Genomic DNA, 23,606 nt, shown 5'->3' on the forward strand with positions numbered 1-23,606 from the left:
TTTTTACACATTGTGTAAACTGCTTAAAAGAGGTCTTCCCAATAGCATGCAATTCACAGCGACTACACTAATGTCTCTATCACTATGCTGCAAGATCACTAATACAACAGAGAGTTAGAGCTCACTTTTGGTGACATTAACAAAATACTTTCTTGAGTCAATAAAAGAGTCCAGCATACCCATGATGCAAGCAGGTCATATGTATTCTCACTAATAGCACTCAATGTTATTTACAGCAACAAAACTCAGAGACTTCTGATTTACTTAAGTTTTTCATACTTGTGGAAAAGGTTTATTAAACTTAAAAAGAACATTCTTCCACACAATCAAATATTTCTTTGCACACAGAACAGGGGATAAAGCACAGCGACCAGATATCACATCTGCAAATATCAAACATCAAATCTGAAGCAGAGTGTGCAGAACAATTTTTGGTTCATTAGTAATAAGGCTCCTTTTTGATGTCCAGTGGTCGTCACTTTTTTCTTCTAAGACCAGAAGCTTTTCAAATAAAAATACTGGTCAAATGGTGGGCGTCTGGCAATCACAACTAATATAACACAGTTTATAGTTTGTCTTTGGTGTTTACGGGACTCCAAATATGGTCATCACAATGGCTCTACCACATTTCCAGTACTTTCATTGTTTCCACTATTCCAACAACCCCTACCGACACATAAAAGAAATAGCTGCTCTACCAGCAACAAATGTAATTACAATAAACATTATTAGATGATTGCAGTTGAATATCTTGAAGGTGTATTGGTATATTTGCACTGCTTCCAATGGCTTCTGGAACTGTGGTGTGGATAAGATCAGTTGCAGCCTGAATTATTTTTAAACTGTTCAAGCTGAGAGTAATTCTTGTTATATATCTTTTCCCCCATATGGAATTCTATAGCCATGTTTCATGCTATGTGCATTCCTGTATGTTTTTTTTAATGTGCCATAAGCTACATAACTTAATTATGATTTATTATTACATCAGTTCTGTTAGACATGTCTACTATACAGATTCTGATGACTTCAAAAATTGATCACTTTGCTGATCCTACTTTTATGCTAATTAGTTTATTCTCCAAGAAAATGCACAGATCAATTGGTTATTTCTACCTAAATAAAACTTTCCAAATTATGAATTTAAAGGTCTGACTTCCTGGTTTGATAAAACACAAGAGAGAACAGCATGTCCAAGTGTGACCCATGACTGATGTTATTTTGGATTTTTTGTAGGGGAACTGGGTATCATGACTGTGCCTGGTATGTCATTTAGGGTTGCTGGGTATCAATTATCCAGCGTTCATGACTGGTCCATTTACTTAAAGAGGCTTCTCACTTCTTTTAGTGGCATGCTTAGAGTGATTGTGTGATCTTATCATTTTCTTCTCATCTGGATGCTGATGGTAAGTAGTCAACACCTCTATAAGACATCACGCTTCCACAATAACATGTAATAGCTGCTGTTTCCTCTCAACGCAATGTGATATCCTAGAGAAGTATACATATACAAAGGTTTCAATTTTTTAAAATAAAATTAGTGTTTGCAAAGAAATTTCAAAAAATACAAGAGTGAGAGCTTACATATACAGTAATCCCTCACCTACTGCAAGGGTTACGTTACAGAGACACACCTCTTCCCCCATGATATGCGTAAATCTGCAAGGTAGTGGCATTATATTTTATTATTTTTATATATATATTTTAAGGCTTTATAAACCCTTCCCACTCTCTTATTAACCTTTCCCACACTCTTATAAACACTTCATATGCTCTTGAACACTTTCTATACTTTTAAACTTATGTAATTTTAACATATAAAATTCTATATGGGTAATCACCAGTGAAGTACACTACAATTTAAATGATTAAAATCATAAATATTACATAAATACCTATATACCGCAAAATAGTGAAAACTCCACGACACAATTACTTTTTTAAAAAATTGTTAGATACTCTGAATGGTAAGTGATTAGTTATTGGCTACTAATTAAAAAAAAAAAAAGTAGGATAAGATCTTAGTCAGGGAGAAAGAGCACTTGGAAAAAAAAAAAAGAGGTATATGTGCTTGAATTTGTGATTTGGTGTTTTTAAGCCCATTTTACTCATTGCGGTATCCCACCCTTGCTCCTCTTAAAGACAACACTAATATATAACACTAGGTGCTTTTGTTACTAGAATAATGATATATAACATTCGGTGGTTATTGTTACTACAGCATAGAATAGTGACACCCGTTTCCATACCATAGTACCTTGTGTTTACAAGATAAGTGCATTTTGGGAGGTAGCTTAAGTACACCTTACTGATACTTTTAGCACAAGATGTATTTGGTGTTTTTTCTGAGCTTTTGTACAGGATGTGATCATGTAAAATATAACCTGCAGGCTCAATAGTCACTACTATGTGTTTGATATTAGTCTGCTTTTATAGCTATCAATTCTAATGAGCTTGCAGGCAGAATTTAAAAAAATTCTTTAAATCACCTGTTTAAATTAGGAAAAGGACATAAGCCTTCAGTGGAAAGACAAAAGCATTGTGTACAGCTCTGCAGTACACATCTGACATCTTAGCTTTACAAATACCCAGAAAAAGGAATGCAAAAGATCACAAGTATTGAATATGAGCCCTTACCCCGACCCCAACCCACACACACATTCATAAGCACAGGAAGGTATAAAATCTTTCAGAAAATCTTTCAATCCCTTCACATGTCAAACCAGTCACTACTCCAAAAAAAAAAATCCCAATTTTTCTAAAGCAAAATTATAAACAGAGACTAAACAAAACAGCAGCAAGTACAACAAATACATCTAAAATGTTCACTAGTGACCATTTATGGTTCATTTTTATAAAAAATCTTATTTTTAAGATTGAAAAATTTAACGCAAGATGCTGCCACTTCTCTGATAATGTCAGGCTATAAACACAAAGATTTGAAATAAATATTTAAAATTTTTTCCCCATTTAAAACCAGACAAAATCTTAAGAGCTAAATTCCTGCTGTCTGGCAGCAAAAAAAAAAAAAAAGTCTGATCATAAGGGAGGTGGTGATGGTATTTGTTGGACCAGATAAAAGTAATTAGTGAACAATGACCACTTCTCTTCCTATGCCAAACCACTGTTTCCTGCCCTAAGATTGGTTTGGTCTTTATTCAGTCACTGCTCTTTCTGATTTTTTGTTTCAGCAAAGTAAATAAAATATTGTCATTCCGGAACCACAGCTCCTATACCAAGGCATTATACAACTGTTATTTCAATGTTCACAAATATGTTTAGACAAATGACTTTCCAAGCTACTTTACAAATAATAATGATATTTTAACAATTTCACAAAGGTTGTTGCCTTTTTTGGGGTCTCTCTTTGTGTTCTGTCCGGTCGGTTATTTAAGCATGAAGGAGTGATGGGGACACGGTGGGACTGTGGCAAGTTCCAACAGACAAGGCCTGGGTTTTTTGGCACATGTGACTAAGTCAGCATTCAGAAATTTTTGAAGCCAAAAATTTCTTTGCAAAACAGCCCACCCTATTCTGTCATGGAAGTAAGTCTTCTGTTCTCTTCACAAATATACTTCACAAAAGCCAGTCTTGTTCTAAAACTTTTGCAATGTCAAAGCTGGAAAGGAAACTTTTTTGAATCAACACAGTTGTATTGATTTAAGCAGCTTAGTGTTGTTTGGCCATCCTAATAAATAAAACACATCCATAGATCCAAGCATGGTGTGTTGAATGCATATAAAAAGATATGTAAAACACTGATGAAGCTAATTTTACAGCTGGGTAGCAACAGTTGAAAATATTGAGTTGTAAATGTCTTTCTAAAAAAGATTTTCTGTCAGAAAGCTTTTTCACACCAGATTTATTCCTGCAAGATCTCTTTTCAATACTTGTGCAAATTATTTTTGTCCTTTGATGCTGCACCATTAGTACAGCCACTGAACCACTAAACAACTCTTATATCAAATGCCTTCATCACAAAACACTACTATTTTTCATTTACCTTTGACCATGTATTTACTGGCTGGTGACTAGTGGAAAGATTTTGGCTTGAGGTCCACTTGTACGCTTGTATGTGTTGCGTGCATGTACTTGTGCACCCGTGCATGCATTTCATGTGATGTTTGAAATGAAAAAGGGCTGGTCTTGAGTAGTACAAGCAGTTCTGCTACGTGCTGTCTTGAAGCAGAATGTTTGTTGCTCTACTGATATCATTGTTTGAAAGAACCAGAGCTCGTCGAACACTGTCATCACTAAATCCCATTTCAGTCAATCGCTGCACCTAGACAAAATAAGAAAAAGGAAAATTATTTTACGGTCTTGAAAACCATGTAAAAATGTTATCAAACCATTGAATGAAAAAGCATTGAATGGACACAGCTTGAGATCTTGAGCCATCAGTTAATAGCAAAATTCTTGAAACTGAAAGACAGTAAATGAAGCAATCAAATAAATTTGAAATGATCTTTTATATGAATAGAGTAACTAACAGATATACATTTTGCAAAGAATTAATACAGCACCACTGCTTTTTAAGGAATATATATATATATGCTTAGTGAAGAGAAGATGAAAAGCATTATGAGTGTTGAGCATTTATGGAGATCTGGGAATTTATTATCTACCAAATGAAAAAATTACTTAAGTTTATCTGAAACACTTGAAATGTGTTAATAATACACAAGGAAAATTAAGTGTCAAATGCGCCTGTTGTATCAAGAGTGACCTACTATGGAAGACATTACTTAAAGGGTTAGGTGTTTGACTCTATTGTAGTCTAGACGCCAGTGACAAGAGTGTGATGATAGTAACCTAGGGGTGGATGAGGGGGTGAGACAGAACAGAGGAATTTTGGAGCTGGTGACTACGGAAGATCTGGAAACTTTATTACCAGTCAATCAACTGAAGTCTGACTCGACTTGTGCATCATTGCGGAGCTCAGCCATGCTAGCTGCTATAAATACCACAATCATGTAACAGCTCTCCCGTTGTAGAGAGTAATTTTTTTTTACTTTCTGAGCAGCAGGTGAGAATGCCAATGTTGGAAGGCTTGTTTCTTGTATTAATTATGTACTCATATTTGGGGAACTATTGTTTAAAAGTAAACTAAACCCAATCAGAGAGAAAAAATGTTGCATTCATGTTGATCTTTAACACACAAATCAGACTAATGACAAGTGACAATTTAAACCTTCAGTCTTTCTACAACTTCTTTTTAAAAGAATAACAGATAGTTTTAACACTATTTACAATTTTTTATTGCTAAAAGATCTGTACATACCTGATCTTCTGACACTGTGATTGCGGAGCTATGGTCTGGCGACTGGTCACCTGCAAAAAAGGAGTTCGATCCTCGCCGTTCTCATTACATTCAATCCTGGTGGTGCATTTTACGACCTCAAGAATAAATTTACCCCTTTTTGTGAAATTTATTTTGCTGTAATAATGTCTCTTTAAAGAATAAGATTAATGTCAATTCACTGTAACTAAGCATATCACCATTTTAAAAATCTGGCTGATTACTGCTCTGTGTTGAAAAAAAATTACTAATATCACCTTGTATAATAACATCACTTCACAGCAGATTTGAAGATATCTAATTGTAAGAAATAAACCAAAGATCCCAAGGAGAGAAAAAAAAATGGTTTTTAAAAACTTCCATGATTCTTTAGCTGTAATTCCCATAATACTGATGATTATGATTATTAAGGGTAAACAGATCATGTAAGCACATTTCCAAAACACACAAACTACTACTAAAACAACTCACTACTCCATCTGAACAATGATAAATTAACTGACCAAATTTAATGGTGTGAGAGTAATAATTCACCATTAGGTCATCTTCACAAAAAGCTAAATAAAGACTTTTTATTACTGATGTTCTTGTTTCCTTGGAACTTTGTGGTCTAAATATTTCACAAAATAGTCTTCAGGCAGCTTTGATTATTACTGTGATGCCATGTAAGAAATAAATTCAAAGGTATGAAGCCTTACAGAGCATGTAATTTATATAACTATCCTTTTGAATGCAGCAGTTACTTCCAAAGATTCCACAGTTGTTGGTTAATAGCAAATACTAAGGCCTACTAATACTGGCATTTCAGTATCAGAATGGTGTTAATCAAACACTCTGCAGAACATGACAAATATCTAAAATAAAATTTTAAAAGGTAACCTGATGAGTGATCTCTATGCCGTAATCCATCATGACGGACAAAGTTTCCAAACACCCCTGGTCCATGAGCAACATTCTGAAAGATAAATCTTATTTACATATCTTAATGCACTCTGTCTCAATGTGACAGAAACATTACTAATATTTTAGCCAGTAGGTGACAAATGATGTATTTCTTTAAGCAATTTATATTCCAAATATAGTTACAAATTAACTTTACAAATAAAGCAAAGAATACAATATTGTTTCTTGTTGATTTAAGTTCCAAAAAAAAAAAAAAAATTGAAAACCCCCCAAACACGCTTCTGCTATTGTTTTTTTTTCATGAACTCTCATGAATGGAAGAAAGCTTTTATGTGTGCACTTGAAAACACACACACTCAAAAAAAAAAAAAAAAGCCCATTAATTTTGTTTTTTAATGTAAAGCTTACAACTGGCTGAGGACGCATCAAGTTGTATGTGCCATTGTGAGCTACAGAGTTTTGCATGGCTGCAGCAATCATCTGCTCCTCAACTCTCTCCAGCCTCTCCTGGCGCTGCAACTCCAGTGTTGCCCCCATGGGAGTGTTGAGGTTGGCTGGTGGTGGTGACTTGAACAACCATCCAATCATCCGATCGAATTGACTGGAGACAGACTCAGGTATCCAGATAATAGACTGGATCTTCAAGAAGTTGTGATGCCACAGAAAGCCAGCAGCCTAATAATAATAATGACTTTTTAATCAATAAAATCAGCCTCTTTATGCACTTGCAAAATAATAACTATATTTTAGCAGCATCCCAAACATGAACCTAATAAAATTTCAATTGGATTTAATCGTCTAAATAATTTCAAACCAATACTGTAGCTGCCACAGATCAAAGAATAACTTTTAATCTATGGTCTCTGTGCCAAAATCTGTATGTCTCAAAGCTCTTCTTGCTGATATACAACTTCATGGCAACAATGTTGTGATGTCTTTAAAACAAAGCTGGAAAAACACTTCAAAGGGTCTTGGGTACAAAGTAAACTAGAGGGACTGAAAAGAAGTACAGAAAGTACAGAGATTCCATATATTGTTCATTCTACACGCAAGACAAACTGGAAGTGACTGTTTTTTCTTGTTTCAGCCTATGTGCATGATGAATTGTGACTGTGTGTCTGTTGGATGTTGATCTGTGTAATGGTGTAAGTGTGTGATGGTATTGTTGGTGCTGTTCTTTGTGGCACCATAACTATGTCAGGTTTATTTACCTTTAGGGACAAATAAAGTTCTGTTGTACTGCACTATACTAAAATAATCACAGTGAACAACTGAAATATAGCAGCTATTCTAATTTTGTCATAAACTTACTAAAGCACAGGAAGTGACAAGCCTGGATTCAGGGCTGGCACTCGCTACCTGTAAAAAGAAACGTTTTTTCTTACCATGCAGGATAAAAACAGGCTGAACAAAACTCATACCTTTATCATTAAACAACTGATTGTTAAAAGAAAAGGAACATACAGTAAAAATATTTTATATTGGACATGTTAATCTGTAAGGATAACTATGGAAATTTTACAGCAGAAAAGACAGTAAAAAGAAAAGAAAGAAAAAATTTATAAACAGAAATCTACCTGGAGTCCAAGAATGTAGGTAAATGTTTTTCCTGTAACAGGCACCCCCATAATACTGGACACAGCTACTCGTGGTATCTTCAGAAAAAACTGAGCAAACTGTGGGAAAACCAGGCAGAAACTGCACAGTAAAAGGATATATATCAATAAAAATCATGAAAACGAGAAAGAACAGCAACAATTACTGATCTTTCTGTCTAGTTTATAAATACATAAACTGAAAGTGCTAAACTCTTGGGTATCTAAGATTTAATTTATTACTACTGCTTAATTTAAAATACAGCACATTTATTGTTGGTACTTTAGCCTTGATGTATATTCTAAAATATACCATATTGTTCTGTGCAATTTATTATGTATTCTGACCAATAAATATGAAATTAATAAATGTAAAATTTATATAGCACATACACTAGATCATGAGTGAGCTTTTAACACTTGACATTCTATTTTAAATTATTTCAGCTGAGATTACAATTGGTTTTAGGATAATTTTCTGCATTTTCAATAAATATTATCAGTGTAATTTTATTTATTCAACTTACGGGCCAGAAGGCATTGTGCCAAATGATACATCAAACTGGTGACAAATTACAAGAACGGCTAATTCCAGAGCTGTTGACAGAACCGATGTGGCAATAAGATATGACTGCAAAAGGAAATAAATTGACATCAATTTAAATTCTGCTTATATGATTATATCTATATTCATGTTTTTCATGAAAAAAAATGGTGAGGGCTAAGAGTAAAAATGAACCATTAAGTACCAAAGCAAAAGCAACAAAAATAGATAACCCTCTTAGAAGCTTTTTTTTTTTTTTTACAAACTAATAATAATGCTAGGCTTGTTTTAAAAAATTGTCCCAACTAAAACGAAAAATAAATACACTACAGCTTTTGCATTAAAAAAAAAATCTGTTAATTAAAAAGACCACCCTCACCCCCAACAAAGCCATGTAGGAGTGAATATCCTCTGAGATAAATAATGATTGTCCTAAAAAAATGTCTCTTTAAATAATTATGTCAATAATAATTAAAATGTCCATTATGCATGTGGATATGACTTACCACAAATTTGCGAGATCCAAAGCGTCTCTCTAAAAATCTGAAGTTGTAGATTAGCATAGAACATAATGCAATATCTTTCACATCAAGGAACGCAATCTTTGAAGTCAGAAGCCTCCAGAACTACAAGATTAAAAGACAAAATAGTTTATTTTCAGTATTTCAAAGAATGTCTCTCCCAGGAGTGCTGAAATTAAAAGTTATACACAGAAAAATCAAGCATGTATTCCATACCTGGGCTAAGCCTTCAATAATGACTGACTGCAGGAAGTCCCTTTACCTAACAGGCTTGAGGGGAACCAGGACTCTACAATTGTTTTTCTGCTTCGATTTATTGTGATTTTAGTGTCATTATATTGCCTGCACATTTTGATGAGGTCCTCTGCACTGTGCTGGACTACTTACTTTGTTAAGGCCTTTTCTTTTTCCATTACTGATTTAACTTTAACTAATGACTTGACAGTTTGGTCTTGTGAACAAGGCTTCACTAAAAGGGACTTTACATCACTGTGAAAGAGTCATATGTTTAACATTTTAATGCAGTTTCTCTGCTTTGTGATCAAGTAAACACAACCAGTCCTAGCAATCTTTTCTCTTTTATCTTCTCGATCTACTCTGCTTGTGACAAAATGACATAATTCATCAATATCCTGATTTAAGAACAGGATGTCATCTCTAGAACAAGAAACCATTTTTCTCTCTGAAATTTTACACTAAATTGTTTTTCAGTATGATGTTATATTTTAAATTATCTTTATTAAGTGGCTAAGGTACTCAAGTTTCGATAACAAAGTCATCAGTTCAAGAATATAAATGTCCATCTAACAAAAATGGGTCGCCGGATTTATTAGGAAAGATAAAAGGTGTTGGAAAAAGATCAGTCTTTTATATATCATGCTCTAAATATAGAAAACCCCTCAATAATATATGAGAAGTACCTTTGATGGACAACCTTAAACTTTACAGCAGTCCAATTAAAGGTGAATTACTATTACAAAAATAAAACAATGGGTAATGCCCTTGCCCTCATAATCCATACATCAATTAACATAACTTATATGTTTCTGATGGAGGTCAGAGCAGAGGAGAGTGAAAGCTACACACAGCAGCTTCATTGAAAAACCACAAATCTGCTACAGCTATGGTGATGGGCAGAGTAAGAGCAGCACACAGCAGCTAGGTTAAAGGTGGGAATAACAGATTGTTGACTTTCCCAATTCTTGCAAATTCATATTTTTATCTTTTTTTTTAAGTTATAATTTTCCATCTATTTCTAAAATCCATCTCCCACTCACATAAGATTTCCTTCACATCATTTAGGAAATGACAACTGACAATTCACTATGGCCTATTCATACTTGCACTACTCACTACTTCCATTCTTTTGATCCAATTGACAATTCACTAGGGCCAGTTCATATCTCTGCGACCGTTCTCTTGATCCTACTTTTATCTCATGACAAAGTACACAACCCATGAGAGACAATACCACAGCCATTCCCCATGGTGGATAGCACCCTTTAAGCATGCTGCCTGAGCCAACATGTGGTAAATCAAGGAAGTTTTCTGGGTATTGACAGATGTTACATGAACCCTGTCTTCTCAGAGGTGCATCCCTTCATTTGTGAGATAAGAATGGAATCTACTTCATGAAGCATTAACAAACAATGCGAAAAAGAAAATTATCTATAGGAAATTAAATCTTTGACTATTACTTTCATTTGTAACCTAGACTTTTCATGATCATAGCACGAGAGTTTAGACCCAAAGTGCCCCAGATTGCATCCATACTAACAATAGTCCAAACTATATGGTAAAATGACTACACAGTTTGATTTTAGCCAAAACTGGCAACAGGACTGGAGGCATATAATTCACATATGCTAACTTAGGTTGTATTGATGATTCTGTCTTTAAGATATTTACTTTTGTCACTACCTAATTTCTTAAGAAATCCAGGTGTGATTAAGAGAAAAACATTAATATAATATTTCTCATGCCTCTTTGTCATAAATTACCACCGGAATATGTTTTTGTGATACTTTATTCTCTATTTACAGCAATTTTCACTGAGTGCTTGTCTTGACCTCTAACTTGCAACACACTGTCTAAACAAACTGGTGTGATCAAACAAATTACCATATTTAAGAAAAAAACTTAATAAATCATTACCTCTCTTTTCTCAAATATAGAATCATAACTGTAGACGAACAGAGGCCGATAGCTGTGCAGTGGAAATATCAATGATAGTGATGATGATAATGAAAATCCAAGCAGAAATTTGCTTACTGGCGTCTTATCTGCAAAAGAATGCTTAAAATTATTTTCAGATCTTAGATAGATGCAAAACAATTTCTGTATATATATATATGAACAGTTTTATTGCATCTTCCCTTTAAATTACATTCTTTTGTTTTTATATATATATTTGATCTATTTTACTGATTTGGTGAATGGACACGTAATGAGTGTTGTAATTAGGTGTGGTTGAATGCTTATCCATTGCGCGACAGAGCACTCAACTGTTACAACTGGTAAGCCTGCCGAGCCTTTACAACTGGCCAGCACACAGAACCTTTACATAGCTATTAAAAATATCTTAAATGCTTGCACTGGTGTACAAGGTATTAGTTTCACAGAAGTTCCTGTTTAGTTACATAATTTCCAATCCAAACAAACAAAACAAAAACCATTACTTGACCTTTTTGCCCAAAACATGCTAAAGTTATGCAGGGAATGAAAGGATTTCTTCATCTTTTACAAGATGCTCAAATCACAGCTCTGCTTGGCTAAGTTTTGTTAGCTACACACGAGATTGTAGTTCTATCTATGCTAGTTTTGTTGAGTTGTTGGCCACTGTTTATTCTACTGCAAAATTTCTTTACTACTTGACTGACGATTGTATTATCAAATGAGTAATTAATGATTGTTTTTAAGATCTCTGGTGCTGGAACATAATAAGGCCTCCAGGCTCTCCATTGGCACTAAATTTTACTCTTTTATAAATTATAGTCTGAGTGGAGTGATGGACACATGCTTCGAACATTGTATCATTGCTAATAAAAATTATGACAGAATGGAAATAATCGAAAGCACTAAAAAGTGATTACTCACAAAACCCTGCAGGGCCTGTAACAGACAGCATAATGGAACTGGACAATATAAACGCGGCCAGTAGGCAATTGTTTAGGTTCCCGATGTTATTCACGGAAACCTTAATCCAAGTAGCGTATCCTACAACACAAACAAAAAGTGTTTCATGTGTTTAATAAACAGTCCTTTATATTGTAAATAAAAACATATTCTTTTCTAGTTTTCTGTATTTTTCTATCAGTTACCTGCAAAATTTAGGCTTCGTTTTAAAACTGATTTGTAACGCCTTAAGGATTTCTTCGGTCCTCGATAAATTACGTCCCTTGAATGGCGTATGGAGAGCAAATAGGATACGTCATCAGGCTGTTGTGCTTTCTCTAATTTGGCCTGCAAATCATATCACCGCTATGAAAACAGATGCACTTTGAAGTATAAAGAAATTTACAAGAAATCTCCTGAAATGGCCGCGGAGGAAGACGGAGATGTTTTTGAAATTACCGATTTTACCACTGCATCTGAGTGGGAGCGTTTCATCGCCAGGCTTGAAGAGGTTTTTCATGAGTGGAAACTAGTTAATCGCGAACCCCGACCACCAATTCCTAAGGGAAAATTGACAGAAGGTTTGTGGGAAGAAAAGACGGAGGAGGTTATCTTTGCTGACTTTAAATTTCTTGTCACATATACCTATCTAAAGACTAATCAGGTCGACGGCGAATCTGAAAGCGCTAGGAACAGTCAAGAGAGAGATGAAGGGGACGGAGATTCTTGCGAAGATGAGCATAAGATCCCTAACGTATTTCATGACATTATCAGTATGGACAATGATTTTCCTTCACGTGCCCACTGCCTTTGTCGATGGTATGGCCTTCAGGAATTTATTATTATTCAGCCAGCACCAAACTATAGCACCATAGAGAGTGAAAGTCGAGCAAAAATCTTGGAAAGCTCTTCAGCTATAGCTCTGAACAATTCTGTTTGTCATGTGCCTGTTTTTATACAGCTTCAGCAGAAGTGGAGGAAGCTTTACAGTGGGGTTGCTGTGGCTCCTGGAGCTGGTGTTCAGTTTGAGATGGCTCATTTGAAGAAGATCCCATCACAATACACACATCTGGCTGGGCTGCTTGATGTGTTCAAGTCAAAAATAGGCTGTGCTTACGTCTCTTTACCTCCAGTTTCTGTTTCTGTACGTTTTACATACATCTTAGAAGACTGGATTCATTCACCGTGGCCACAGCTGCCTCCCGATTTCTCTTCTTTTGCTGAGGGAGAGGTAACCTGAATTATCAAGTCCTGCAAATGTCTTGTTAATTTCAAAGTCAGCTAGATCATGTATGTGAGAATGTAAACAGCATAGTTAAAAAATGTAGAGTTGATCAGAACTTATAATTCACATTAATGGACATGTAGGGGAGCCACAGGAATGTGTATTTGAGGAGTTTTCCGTTATGACTGATAGCCTGTACCTAATTAAATTTTTTTAAAATGTATCCTCTCCTTTATGCCAATAATATGCTGCACCAACTTGGGTCAGAATATGTTCATGAATTTGGAGGCAAAATTTTCTGTTGTAGTGGTTATAACAAAAGCTGGCACAGTGAGAAATGTAAAACTCCATGCATTTTCTTGTTTCACTTTGGTGCAATGATGTCAATATTTGTGAATCATCATATTTTGAAATAACAAGTCTGAGCCTTTTTAGAAATATGTCCAAAATAATTGGAGTTTATTTTAATTTTTAGGTGGGGTGCACAGAGTTGGATGTTCTGCCCTTCGGTGCATGTGAAGATCCCGTGAAAGAGCTTCATCTGTCCTGCACATGGCCAAGTCTTTCAGAGGATATGATAGTTGAGAATAATGCTTACTCTGATCTGGACCCCCTACAAGCTCCTCAGTGGTCAGTTCGTATTCAGATGACAGAAGACCAGCAGTGCCTGTTAGGTGTGTACCTGCATTACTAGTAGCATGTTTCCATCTATTAAAGTTCTCACTGGTCTTCAATTAATGTAGAGTATTAATGGTAGTTTATCTTGTCAGTTTTGCTGACCTAAACATTTAACTATTTTCTACAGAAATTAACTGTGATAGAGACGAAGGATGTTTGTATTTGGTACAGAAGTTGGTCATTGACAGGGGCTACAATTAGCTATAGAAACTACATGCATATGTGTCTATATTTATGCGAGCATAAATGTGAAATAATATAGAAAAGTGTATGATTGAATAAATGGTGGTGTGTCTTTGCGTCAGTTTTGTTTCTGCCCATATATGTGTTGACATTGCTCTTTAGAATTTTAAATTGTCCCTTTGGTTGGTTAAGTTGTGGGTTATTTTTGTTTTTGTAAAATTATCAACCAGTTTGGTTTTTTTTGGGTAGGGAGGGGGGCAGGCTTTTTTTTAATTTAATTTTTTTTTTTTTGAAGGGCAGTGAGTCTGGTTGTATAAACTGTATGCTGGGAATTGTAATTGATTTAGTTATCTTTGAATTTGCTTTATTTTATTTTTTAAATCATTTAATAAAAAAATTCACCCTGGATATATTTTTAGATATACAAGAAAGATTGTAGAAACATCACAATATCTGCAGTCTTCATTTTGTTTCCATGAGTGTTGAAGTTGTTATTATTTTTTCTTTTAAGTTTTGATGTTTCTTAGTTTTGAATTTTAATTTTCTAAGAATAGCACAGATACAAACCTAGAGGAGATGACTGATATAAATCAAATTTCTTTAGGCCAGTATCTCAGAGCCTTTCTTCAGCTGTGCACACTGACAGAGACTACAGATGATATTTTGGGGCGGCTAACAACAGAAGGCAATGATGCTGATAAGGACAGTAATGATGACATTACTCATGCACTGCACCGGCTGACTGAACCCAGTCTTCCCTATCACATACCCTCCTTAGGCAGTGTGGTATCCAGGGCAACAACCCATTTGAAGATTAAGCCTGAGGAAGCTCCAGTCCCTCCTTCTCTGCTCAATGAGGTCTGTAAAAAATGCATTGCCTGGTTAAGCTTTTAAACTATGACTTACTGATAACAAAGCAGATGCTTAAAAATAATAATCATTATTTAACTCACCAGTTATAAATATGATAAAATGGTTTAGACAATTGCTTGTTTGGGTCACAAAGTTTCTATTTAAAAAATTAGCCGTTTGCACAACTTTTTAGGTATTACCAGTACTGGAAGGAGCTGTTTTCCAAAACATAAAAGTAGTACTTTTGTGCAGTTAAACTCTTGTTAGGCTGACCTTGGAATAGGAAAATGCTAAAATTACCAACTGTAGCGAGTATTCTGGTATTGGTTTCTGTAACATCTGTTTTTTGCATGGTAGGGTTATTAGCCCTACCACAACCTAATTTACCCCTAGGTGAGGTGGAAAGGGAGATGAAAGGAAAGGGCTGGACATGGGGTCACCTAGAGCGGGTTTCAGCCGATCGACATCGGTGGCGGACTCTGGTTTTATGTGCAACCTGATGCACGAAGAGGATTAGATAGATAGAAAATTACCAACTTTATAGAGTCAGTCTGTAGCAATAACAACAGGCAACTAGATTAGGTTTTGTGATACGAAGGAAGACTTTACAGTTGGCTTTTCTAAAGACAAAGCACAATTTAGAGGAAGCTTGTAAAAACACGTAAAATAATTAACCAGATTAATTATGTGGATACTAGTTTTATTTCTAGTTAATTCTTCTAGCTTAATCAAATTTTAGAACAATGGACGATTAACAAAATTTGTATCCAATACAGTCTTACTAACATTTGAAGAAATATTTTTACCAACAGGCTGGCACATTTCTGAAAATGCCTTCTGGAATAAGTAAATATTGTTCTTAATATTAATATATCTAAATGCACCCTTAAACTTTTAAGGATTTGATGGTACGATTAAAACAACAAAATGCCATAAGTGCTCCAGACAGGCCTTACTTATTCGCCAGTCAGACCAGCTTATGTCGCTTGACTGTTGCAGGTAGAGGTTCTTGGTTTCCTATGAATATTGCAACCATACTTTGTACTAAATTCATTGGTTTTATGACTTTAAAGTCTATGAAATTGTGATAGCCTTCCCTTGGGTTCAGAAGATGTTTTTCTATAAGGATGCGACAGTTGAAGATCTGCTCTGCCTGGTGGGAAGCCAGCCTTTTGCTTTGCTAGCAGTTCCTGCAGTAGTGCTGATGTGGTTCTGTATTATTTTTAGCATGACTAGCTCATCTGGAATGCCTGGTGACTCTTTTGCACAGAACAATGAGGGCCTTTGGAGTACTTCCCCAATGCTTGAGCAGCTCAGCTAGAATACCTGGTAACTTTTTTCCCTTCAGACTGTGTACAGCTCTTTTGACCTTTTCACATAGGTCTGTTAGGTCTGCAGGTTCACTGGTTCTGCTCTGGTTGTTTTGAAGGATGTTATCATCTTTCTTCAGCTGGAAGTTTGTTCTACAGGTCTTTGCAATATTCAGTCCATCATTTGAGTACAGCATTCTATGATAGATGTCTTAACTGATAATCATAAACCCATATATTTATCTGAGACCTATTATTTTGCATAGATACAAATTTTGTGTGTGCGTGTGTGTTCTGTGTGGCAGAAGGTTGAGCATTCATGCATATATGCCTGCTGATGTGTACATTAACATGATGTACAAATCAGAGTCTGCATTCAGAGTGCTACACTAAAGACAAGGATCATTGCTTCTATGTTTGGAATATTGTCATGAAAGCACTGTTAATGTACATAAGCTTTACTTGCTTCATTCATTTTGTGAATAGATTCTTCTGCACCTCTTTCCGGATGCTACAGGGTTAAAAACTTCAGCATCTCGCCATACTAAAGAGAAACACCAAACATCTAGAGAGTTAACTCCTGTTGAAGACACAGCACCAGCATCAGCAAGATCACAAAGGCTGGAAGAAGTGAGTATGTTGAAACATGTAAGCAAATGTGTTGTGAATTGTTTAATTTTCTGTCTGTCAACTTGGTTTATTTCACTCAGGATGTTGGGCTGTGGATATGGATTGTTATTGTTCATCTTTAATCTGCTGTTTGCTTAGGAGATATACACTATTAGTGCCTCATTCATTCTGAGTGTATAACCTTTGCACATCTTATAAAAAATATCTATACTACAGCAAGGTTACCATATTAAAGTAAAGTCAGTGAGATGAAGACAAAAGTTTAATGCACAATCAGTGGTGGGATGTTGGTTTTACATAATGAAGCTAAAGAACTCTCATTTCTTTTTCTAGCAGATCAATTTGAGTTTTATAAAATGCACAATATGCACTGTTGTTAGGTCACTGCAGAGGTGATGAAACAAATCAAGTCAGCACCCTCAGATAGCCTTACATACAGACTGGCTGTGGCATTTATCATCATCAACCACAACCATGGTGGTCTTCGTGCTCTGGCACATCTGTGGCAGGTAGGAGAAGCAAATAAAGTATTATGTGGATCCCATTGCACTCTTCTGTCATAAGCTACCAGGTTTAAATAGTACTTAAAGGGTCATTTAAAGGGATATATCTAGAAAGAAAAGTGTTAGTTCCCTTATATGCTTGAGATAGTGATCGTGATGTGAAACTAGCACACTGAGAAAATAGGAGTGGTTGGGTGGGGGAATTAGTGTTTTACACCAAGCCAGCAACTACGGCTATATAACATCAAGGCAGGCAGCCCTGTAAACAGATGCCACTTGTAGAAAAAATGAATAACATGCCCAAGACAAGATCTGAACCCAGGACAGTCAAGCTCACTGTATTGGTAATGGGCGCCAACCATTGCACCAAGGGATTGCCAAACGCTCCCTTATAAACAAGCTGATAAATAATCCTACCACTTATTCTCTTCTTCTCTTTAATTTAAAGTGTGTAAAAAAAATTCTTAATTTTGGCATGGTTTAACCCATTCTATAAGGACTAAAAACAGAGGGATTCATTGCTTAGAATTGTAATGGTGGCACAAAGTACAATGAGTTCCACTTTTTACACCTATTAATGTACAACCAAGACAACTATCATTGACACACCGATTTAATGAACAGTTTTTAAACATGTAAGTGACGTGATTTGCAAAAAATATAGTTTTTGTTTTCTTCTACTAAATTCAAATGAAAAATGGTAAGTGTATGGAGTGGAGAGCTCATGGTCATGAAAGTAGGTTACGAAGCAGAAATAAAAAAAAAAAATTACACAACTTATACAAAGTGCCAGATAATGAAATATTTTATGAGAATATACATTAGGTTTAAAATATTACTTACTATTTTCTTGTAATTTGGGGCTGTTTAAAAACAAGTCCACATCAAATTGAGTAACCGGCAACCATCTCAAACATGGTACTTGACTATCTGATTCATTGCCTACTTTCATTGATAACGAATATCTATTTTGACTATTTTAGCTCCTTAAGGAAATATAAAAATATAAGAACAGTTCCTAAAAGTACCAACAGTTTATCCCTTATATATTCATTATGCACAGTGTGATGTATTTTGTGACACTAGCCTGTTCAAATTACAGTGTGCAAGACAGGCATTGGTTGTGAAGAAGTTTTTTTCTGTGGACACAAAATGCTAGGAAAGCATGCAGTTTTGGGGGCAGCATTTTTATGACTTATGCCCTTCTGTCCGCAGGAATTCATTCTGGAGATGAGATATCGCTGGGAAAATAGCATCCTTATTCCCGATCTTGGCACTGGATCAGTTTCGCCAAGAACTGTCTGTTCAAAACCATCAGTTGGAAGCATTCCTCAACCAAATCTTGGGTCTTGCCTTTTGCACCAGAAACTTCAGATGCTTAACTGCTGTATTGAACGCAGGATCAAGCGAGAGTCAGCAGGGTATGGGCATGAGGATACTGCCCTGCACGAAGCCCCCTCTTCTGTATTTGAGCCTGCTACATCCTTGTGCCAACGTGATGTTCCTGATAATAGCTCCCAGACTGGTGCTCGAGCTGAGCGAGCAGAGAGCTTTGCTAGTTCTAGTGATGAGGAATTTTTTGAATGTGATGATGGGGAGGACAATATTGCTGTTGATACTGATGATGACAAAATAGTCAGTGAGGCCAATATTAAAAAGCAGAAGTTCAGCCATAAGAAGAGTTTGACTTCTGAAAAGAGCATAGAGAGCTCTGTAAGTGAAACTTCCTTTAAGGACTCTTTCACTTTCAGAGCAGAGGGTCGTCTAGCACAGATAAAGAACTTGCATTCTCTAGCCACAGGTGAGCCTTTATATATCCCTGTCACACAAGAGCCATCACCTATGACAGAAGACATGCTGGAAGAGCATGCAGAGGTGCTAGCCAAACTAGGCACCACAGCTGAAGGATCCAAGCTTCGAGCACGAATGCAGAGTGCTTGCCTCTTGTCTGATATGGAATCATTTAAAGCTGCAAACCCTGGGTGCATTCTTGAAGACTTTGTGAGATGGTACTCCCCGAGGGATTATATCGATGATGAGGAGGAAGAGGGGATAGATGTAACTGATAGAAATGTGATAGAAGAAGATGATCAGGAAAAAAAAGAACATGGCTTCGATGGTGACAGCTTGAACCGATGTAAGGACGGTCAGTCTAAAGCAAGCTTTGACAAGGCCTCTGTGGCACCACCCTTAGAAGCAGCATCCCCTGCCAAAGAACCAAAACGGAAAGGTCAGCTCAGTCAGCGCATGCAGATTCCAGGAAACATGTGGGTGGAGGTGTGGCAGAGTGCGCGGCCAGTTCCTGCCAGGAGGCAGAAACGGCTTTTTGATGATACAAAGGAAGCTGAAAAAGTACTTCACTATTTGGCTGGACTACGGCCTGGTGAGGTAGTGCTCCATCTTCTGCCAGTGGTTGTCCATGCTTCAATACTCAAGCTGGTAGAAAAGGAAGACCCAGAGGTACCCGTCTTGAAGACTCTTACAGATCAAGTTATTTCTAAGGCTACAAAAGTTACCCGCATGCCCTACCCACCTGAACTGAAGCAGTATGAAGAGGTCATTCGTCTGATTGAACTGGCAGAAACTGTTTTTTCGCGAGCACAGTCTTTGAAAACAAAACTTACACGAGATCTGCTAGAGAGGGGCAAGGCTGAAGAGGAGCTTCACCATTTTGTGGCCAGCTTGCTTCAGCAACCAGAAGTGACTGTGAGGGGAGGGCCTTTTGGCCCAGCTGGTTCTGTTGTTCACAGACTCTTTGTGGCTTCCCAGAAGGCAGCCCACATGGTTGTGGAGGAGAGACTGGAAGAAAGTGATCTGGGTGATCATTCCTTATCTTTAGATGTTTCACGACCACCCAGCACAATTCCTGATTTTCCACCCCCAGCAGCCCGAGAATATATTCTTCGTGCCATGATACCTCATCCAACCCCCTACTCACGCGTACTGCCTCAGCGCATGTACTGTGTGCTGGTTGAAGGGGACTATCGTCTTGCAGGTGCATTTTGTTCTGACACAACATTTCTGTGAAACGCTTTTTCTATGATGGTTTGACAGAACATTAATAATCTGTTGTACAACAGATGTAGGAAGAAGCTAACATGCAACAAACACTTTATCAGGACCAGTCATCTAGCCTACATGCAGAATCAGAGACTAGTGATTATAAACTATCTCAACTAATGTTTTTAGCAGTTGTTTCTTAATTTTTTGCTTATGGAAAAATAAAGTAAATAGAAAGAAACTTTGAACTCATAAACTGAGGGCATTTTAAAGGGCATGTTGGTTGTAAGAAATATATCAACAAAATGTAATCAAAGTGAGTGTAGACAAATTTTTGCAGCCATTTATTCCTAAGCTGTGATTCTATTCAAAAATCCATAACAGCACTGTTATTATAGTAATAAGTAACATGGATTTTTATATTTATTATTATTTTTTATATTCTCAGTGAGTTCAAAAAATGAAGAATGGTTGAAAAATATCTTGGTAAGAATTTGTTTTGTTCTTCAAGATTGTTAACAAAAAAGCTATTAACTTTTTGTTGGTCTGTCTAGATCACAGCAGACATAAATAAAAAAGAAATTTTATCTTTCAATTTGTTATTTGTTGATCGCACTGTGCTTTCTAAATTTTGGTATAATTTCAAAACAGTTCTTTGATAATGAGAAAAAAATGGATGATCCCTATAACTTAATCTGAAGTAAAAGCTGACATACCTTAGGTTTTTAGATATTGTCATCCATCATGCTTCAATTCTTCGCTAAAGAGCTTTTTTGGGGAGGGGGAGTGTGCTGTTGCACATACTGCAAAGGCTTACTATTAGTTATATGTTGTATTACTGTGCTTAGTCACTTCATTGTGATTGTTTTTGCATAATGTTTCTCTATGCAAGCCACTTGTTACTGCCAGTCTAAGACACTCTTCTTTAGCTCATTTTCTAGATAAGCTTGAACAGTGCTGATGATTGATGTTCATGTATCCAAACACAAATATTACATGCTGAGATGGTCATATCCCTGATGTTTGACAGTACAGTAAAACAATTCTTGTTCAGGTTTTGTGCAAATGCCTTTGGAATTTTAGATACTGCAAAGGGCTTTCATAAGTACCGCTAAATTGTGTTTATTTTAAGAAAAGAAACAGTGGATTAAGTAAAATCAGTTAAGAATTTAAAAATAAAAATTATTGCGCTTTTTTATTGTGTGTTTTCATTTTTCTACTTTTCCTGTTTTCACTTTTTAATCCTCTGGTGTTGAAACTCAGATTTAATTAATGCAAATACATTGTCTATTTTCATTATCTTTTTCTCATTGTTGAAACAGATTTTTTAATAAGATAAGCACGTTTTAATCCAAATAACAGTTTTTGTAAGAAGAGCTTGAGAAGTTCCATTGTCATCCATGCTTTACAAGCAGTAAGTGACAAGTGGAAGGGCAACTGTTGAAGCCATAAGCTTATTTTCCTATTCCATTCATACATATATTCATATTGGCTAAAATCAGTAGTAGTAGTCATGAAAGTCCCACTTTCCTAGATGTTGATTAGTTGTACACTTATAAATGTTGTCATCCAAAAAGCTAGTTGGTTTTTAATTTAGTATTGTACTTTATCTGACAACTTTTATTAGTTTTAAGATTTCTTTCAGCAGACCAGCTACATTTTTTTTGGCTGTTGCTGCAAAGGTCTTTTTTTATTTTAATTCTTCTTAACAATCTGGAAGCATTAAACAGAAAAAAAATGTTTTTGCAAACTTTCCAGTAATTTACTGTCACCAAATCTCTTTAAATTATAGTTTGAATGTATTATTGTTATCTGATTTAAAGTCTTGTATGTCAACGTGATTTTGTCATTTTCTAAAGGCAATATATGTTCACAGTTTTCATTTTCATTATGATAAATTATGAATGACATTCGTAAACCATATTTCCAGATTTTGAATTTCTCTGTTTAGTTTAATCTTTTTACCCTTCTGTCCTTTAACTTGGTCTGAAAGCTAACACAAATATAAAAACTGCAGAGTGTCATTGAATACAGTTTAATAATTGTTTCTGTGAGAGTGCTGTTTTCTTGACATACTGAGTAATATTATGACACTTGAACAGCAGTGCAATAAATAACAGACAACATTGAAAGCCTTGTATTTTTAGTCTTCTTTAATTAAAGGCTTAAGCCTTTGTTCATCCTGATTGATTACCAAAGATGTCACAGTTAGAGGAATGCAGATATCGGCAGTGCCCAATACTTATTGGCAAACCAACTCAAAAACTCATGAGTTTGGAGAACAAAGACTTTCACATTTTGACAAATCAACTGGCAATGCAGCAGAAATGGCTGGATTCTTCGAAGGCTACTCTCTCACACTACTTTACTAAATCTTGTCTGCCCACACTCCTGCCTGAAACCTTAGCTCCTCATCAGACTCTGGCATTCTATCCCTCCCTCCCACAAAGACAGTCACGGACAACAGATGTTCTCCCTCTGTTCTGCCAAGCAGTGGAACTCTTCCGCATCACATTTTCATGTGTCATCATTAATGTACAGATTTTGTTTGTTTTGGTCAACTAAAATAGAAGATCTGTGATATGCATTTAATAATAATAAAATATGCTTATATAACACCATATCTTAGCCCTGTGGATAAGCTCATGACACTTAAAAATGATGTTAATTTAAAAAGAAAAATTATAATCAAGGCTGAATGACTCATTTTTTTTATTCCCCATTGTGGGTTAAAGTGTTTAAGTAGTTGACATTTGCAAAATTATTTGGAAAAATATGCTCCCATTTACCAAGTAATAGGAGGGGGAAAATAAGTATCCTATGACAAGTCAGCAACTAAGGCTATATTATGGCAAGCCATTTATCTAGCGATGAATTGCAAATATGTAAAGGTTTGCATTGCTTTTGGTTTTTGAGTTGGTGAAGGAGCTTCTAAGTGAAACTAAAGGAAGGGGTTGAAAGTTGTGTTTAAAGTGTTTAAAGTGTGCTCTGAATGCAGTGTGTTAGTGACAGTGTACCAAATACTGAAGTTTTTGTTTCTATTAAACTCTAACATCTCACAACTCATGCCACTCTCTGATACTTTGTGTTGAAATTGAATATCGTTTATCATAATTCATATTTCTTGTAGTCTATGTTCCATATGCTAAGCTGCTATGTAACACATTTTCCTTGAAGATTCTGCTGAAGTTGGTTTCATTAGATTAGTCTAGTTGACTTGTACAGTAAACATTTCCATTAAACAGCTTAAGA

The 23,606-nt window shown here is 35.8% G+C and overlaps 2 protein-coding genes across 2 annotated transcripts; one reads left to right on the forward strand and one right to left on the reverse strand.

Annotated features, from left to right (window-relative positions):
* Window positions 1-259: 259 nt before the first annotated feature.
* Window positions 260-12,255, reverse strand: LOC112555067 (ubiquitin-associated domain-containing protein 2-like). The gene is made up of 11 exons (XM_025223230.1): window positions 12,180-12,255; window positions 11,956-12,075; window positions 11,014-11,141; window positions 8,845-8,964; window positions 8,322-8,425; window positions 7,777-7,897; window positions 7,511-7,558; window positions 6,608-6,874; window positions 6,176-6,251; window positions 5,279-5,328; window positions 260-4,279 (listed from the first exon to the last, which is right to left on the reverse strand). Exons 2-11 carry the CDS (start codon window positions 11,984-11,986, stop codon window positions 4,166-4,168), a joined length of 1,059 nt encoding a protein of 352 aa, XP_025079015.1. The 5' UTR covers window positions 11,987-12,075; window positions 12,180-12,255; the 3' UTR covers window positions 260-4,165.
* On the forward strand, window positions 12,250-23,606 carry LOC112555066 (rab3 GTPase-activating protein catalytic subunit-like). The gene is made up of 6 exons (XM_025223229.1): window positions 12,250-13,204; window positions 13,674-13,872; window positions 14,664-14,917; window positions 16,708-16,851; window positions 17,232-17,360; window positions 18,570-23,606. The coding sequence occupies exons 1-6, from the start codon at window positions 12,395-12,397 to the stop codon at window positions 20,379-20,381; spliced, it is 3,348 nt and encodes a 1,115-aa protein (XP_025079014.1). The 5' UTR covers window positions 12,250-12,394; the 3' UTR covers window positions 20,382-23,606.

Source organism: Pomacea canaliculata, linkage group LG14, assembly GCF_003073045.1.
Source record: "Pomacea canaliculata isolate SZHN2017 linkage group LG14, ASM307304v1, whole genome shotgun sequence".
Taxonomy (NCBI): Eukaryota; Metazoa; Mollusca; class Gastropoda; order Architaenioglossa; family Ampullariidae; genus Pomacea; species Pomacea canaliculata.